This window comes from Chrysochloris asiatica, unplaced genomic scaffold (genome assembly GCF_000296735.1).
Source record: "Chrysochloris asiatica unplaced genomic scaffold, ChrAsi1.0 scaffold00038, whole genome shotgun sequence".
Lineage (NCBI taxonomy): Eukaryota > Metazoa > Chordata > Mammalia > Afrosoricida > Chrysochloridae > Chrysochloris > Chrysochloris asiatica.
The window spans coordinates 22,708,568-22,712,419 of NW_006408556.1; the positions used below are offsets into that span (position 1 = coordinate 22,708,568).

Genomic DNA, 3,852 nt, shown 5'->3' on the forward strand with positions numbered 1-3,852 from the left:
TTCAAGTGCATGTCTTGTATGCAATATTCCAGAAAAATGGTGTTACCTATTTTGTAGCAGATTTAATGGGAGTCTTGGTGTGGGTAACGTCAACACTAGACCACTAACTACAAGGTTGTCATTTCACACTCACCAGCCACTCCTTGGAATCTTTATACATGGTGACTTTGAGTTGGAACCAACCCCATGGCACTTAAAACAACAACTAACTTATAAGACAGTTTTGCAAAATTAAATCTCAAGTCAATTTGGAGGGAAGGAAGCCATACAATCAAAGACTTACTGCTGTCTTTTTTAATCACACACACACACACACACAAAACTTGTTATTGTTTGGTGCCATTGAGTCATTACTGACTCATAGTGATCCTATGCACAATAGAATGAAACACTGCCCAGTCCTGTGCCAACCTCATAATCGTTGCTACACCTGAGCTCATTGCTGATGCCACTGTGCCAATCAATCCATCTTGTTTGGGGTCTTTCTCTTTTTTTTCCAACCTTCCACTTTACCAAGGAAAATATAAACTAATATGGTATTAAGTCAGACACTGATATTTTTGGTGTATTTTTGTATGTGTTTAGAGGGCAGATCTTAGCTGGAATAGAAGGGTGGGGGGAGTTGAAGTGGTGGTGTGTACGTTTTGGTAAAAGGGCTGAAAATTGGGTTTACCTAAATCTATACACGAGTGCACGGGGATGAGCAAGGCTTTGAAGTTACTTAGAAGTCAATTTTAGTTTAAGGTAAGGGTCACTGACCTTTGTAGATTTTTCCTGACCAAACTTGATTTAAGTTACCAAATTTTCTCAGGGCTCTCCAGATACTATGATCATAGGTCTGATCACATTTTATTGGTATTATCTACTTCTGATCTATTTCTCCTGTCTGCTTGTGGGTTCCTAAGTACCAGTACCAGTTACCATCTAATTGATTTTAACTCATGGAAACCCCATATGTGTCAGTACAACTGTGCCACATCGGATATTTCAATGGCTGATTGTTCAAAAGTAGATTGCCAGGTCTTTCTTTCAAGGTGCTCCGGACAGACTTGTACCTCCAACCTTTCAGTTAACAGCTGGGCATGTTAACCATCGGCACCATCCAGAGACTCCACTTTGTTCTTAGGTTCCGTGGAGAAGGTTCCAACTCATAGTGGCTACGTGTATACCACAAGGAAACACTGCCTGGCCCTTTGCCATTATCACAATTGTTGTTATATTTGAGCCCATTGCTCCTGCCACTGTACCAATCCATCTCTTTGGGGTCTTCCTCCTTTTCACTGACTTTCCAGTTTACCAAACATGATGTCCTTCTCCAAGTATGAGATATGAATTCTCACTATCCTGGAGCATTCTGACTGTACTTCTTCCAACACAGATTTGCTCATTCTTCTGGTAATTCATTCTGTTGTATTCAGATGCCACTGAGTTGATTATGACACATAGCGACCTATGCACAACAGAATGAAACTCTGCCCAGTTCTGCACCATCCTCCCAATTGTTGCTGCATTTGAGTCCATTGTGGGTTCACTGTGCCAATCCATTTTGTTGGGAGTCGTCTTTTTCACTGTCTATTTAATGAGCATGATATCCTTCTCCAGGGACTGGTCCCTCCTGATAACATGTCCCCAATATGAAACACAAAGTCTTGCTATCCTGGTTTCTAAGGAGCATTCTGGATATACTTCTTCCAACATAGATTTATTTGTTCTTCTGGAAATCCATGTACTTTCAATATTCTTCTCCAATATCAATTCTTCCATGGCCTTCCTTATTCACTGTCGAACTTTCACATGTATATGTTGTTGTTATTAAGTGCCATTGAGTCGGTTCTGACCCATAGCAACCTTGTACAGGGTTTCCAAGGAGTGGCTGGTAAGTTTGAACCACTAGCACTGTGGTTCAAAACGACCTTGTGGTCCAGCGTTTTATCCTATAGCGCCACACCAGGACTCCCACATGCATATGAGGCAATTGAAAATACCATGGCTTGGGTCAGAGTTACCTTAGTCCTCAAACTGGTATCTTTGCTCGACCATTTTAAAGAGGTCTTGTGCAGCAGATGTGCCTAATGCAATCCATTGTTTGATTTCTTGCCTACTGCTTCCATGAGTATTACTTGTGGATCTAAGCAAAATGAAGTCTTTGACAACTTCAATTTTTTCTCCCTTTATCATGATGTTATTTATTGGTGCACTGGTGAGGATTTATGTTTTCTTTACATTGAGGTGTAAGCCATATCGAAGGCTGTAGTCTTTGGTCTTCATCAGTTAAGTATTTTAAGCCCTTTTAGATTCCAGCAAACAAGGTCATTATCATCTGCATATTATTGCAAGTTGTTAGTGAGTCTTCCTCTAATCCTAATGCCATGTTCTTATTCATATAATCCAGTTTCTTGAATTATTTGCTCAGCATACAGGTTGAATAAGTATGGTGAAATAATACAACCCTGGTGCACACCCATGGTACTTTCAATAGTCTTCTCCAAAACCATAATTCAAATGCATTGATTCTTCTGCAGTCTTCCTTACTCATTGTCCAAGTTTTACATGCAAATAAAGCTGTAGTCTTTTATTTTAATCAGTAAATATTTCAAGTCCTCTTCATTTTCAGTAAACAAGGTTGAGTCATCTGCATACTGCAGGTTGTTAAGCCTTCCTCCAATTGTTACACCATATTCTTTTGCAGATAATCCAGTTTCCTGGATCATTTGCTCAGCATACAGACTGAATAAGTATGGTGAGAAGATACAACCCTGGTGCACTTAGTTTATGGTAATTTGTTATGGCATTTCTAAAAACCTAATACATTAATAAACTACATATCCAAATATAATTTTATTTTAACTGTCCCACTTAATGGTTTATCTACTGGCATGTATCCCACAAAGCTGTCTGGACAGCTCTCAAAAGGATTTGCACCATCACCTTACCTTTCCTTCAGTAGGTAAACATGGAAGTAGCACAGTGGCCAGAAACATCACCATCAGGAATAAAGCCATTGCTGAAAAATAATTCAAAGAGAACAAATATTGACAATGAATCATAAAGTACTTCTAAATAATACGGGAGAAACCAATGTGTTGATTTTAGTTGTCTCAAAGGAACCGTGATTCCAAAATTCATTAATAATGCAACAAAAATTGTCCCATGATGGTGCTAGCAAAGCCATAGTTGAGTCAGCCTTGCCTATTTTGATGTTGTTGTTGTTGATAAGTGCCTTTGCCATTGACCCTGTAAGGTTTCTGAGGAGTGTCTGGTGAGATTAGGGAAGTGAAAAAGAAATGGAAATAATTTAAATGTAGTCCTTGAGGAACACCTATAAAGAAGAAGGGCAGTTCTCTTGTCCACCCCCATTAAAAATCCTGTAAAAAAAAAAATTCCTTCTTTGACAATTATGTTGACATTAGCTACAAGTTTAAGTTTTATGGAAAGCATATTTTCAGTCTGTATCTTCTCTTGGCTTGCTATTTTTTATGAAAAAGTTGTTGTAAAGCATCATCTAGTTGGTTGCCACTCTTAGCGACCCTATAAGGGTTTCCAAGGAGATGCTGGTGAGTTTGAACCGCCGACAATGCAGTTCAAAGTGGCATTGCAGCACAAGGTTTATCATACGGTGTCACCCTGGGACTCCATAAATGTAGAACTCTTTTTCTTTTGTTTAGAGCTGACTTCTAATTAATATGCCAAAATTATAACTGTGGTTGTTGTTAAGAATCATAGAGTCGATTCCCACTCAAGTACAGCTGAACGAATGGTTTCCTGGTCCTGCCCCACCTTCACAATCTCTACTGCACTTGAGTCCATTGTTGTGGCCACTGTGTCAATCCATCTCATTGAGGGTCTCCTTTT

At 39.2% G+C, this 3,852-nt stretch overlaps 1 protein-coding gene across 1 annotated transcript in view; it reads right to left on the reverse strand.

The window, feature by feature from the left end:
* The window catches only part of CRISP2 (cysteine-rich secretory protein 2), a 15,154-nt gene extending 12,152 nt beyond the window's left edge, over positions 1-3,002 (reverse strand). The window contains exon 1 of the mRNA XM_006860538.1: positions 2,934-3,002. Coding sequence (XP_006860600.1) covers positions 2,934-3,002 — 69 coding nt within the window. The remainder of the gene's footprint in view (positions 1-2,933) is intronic.
* Positions 3,003-3,852: the final 850 nt, after the last annotated feature.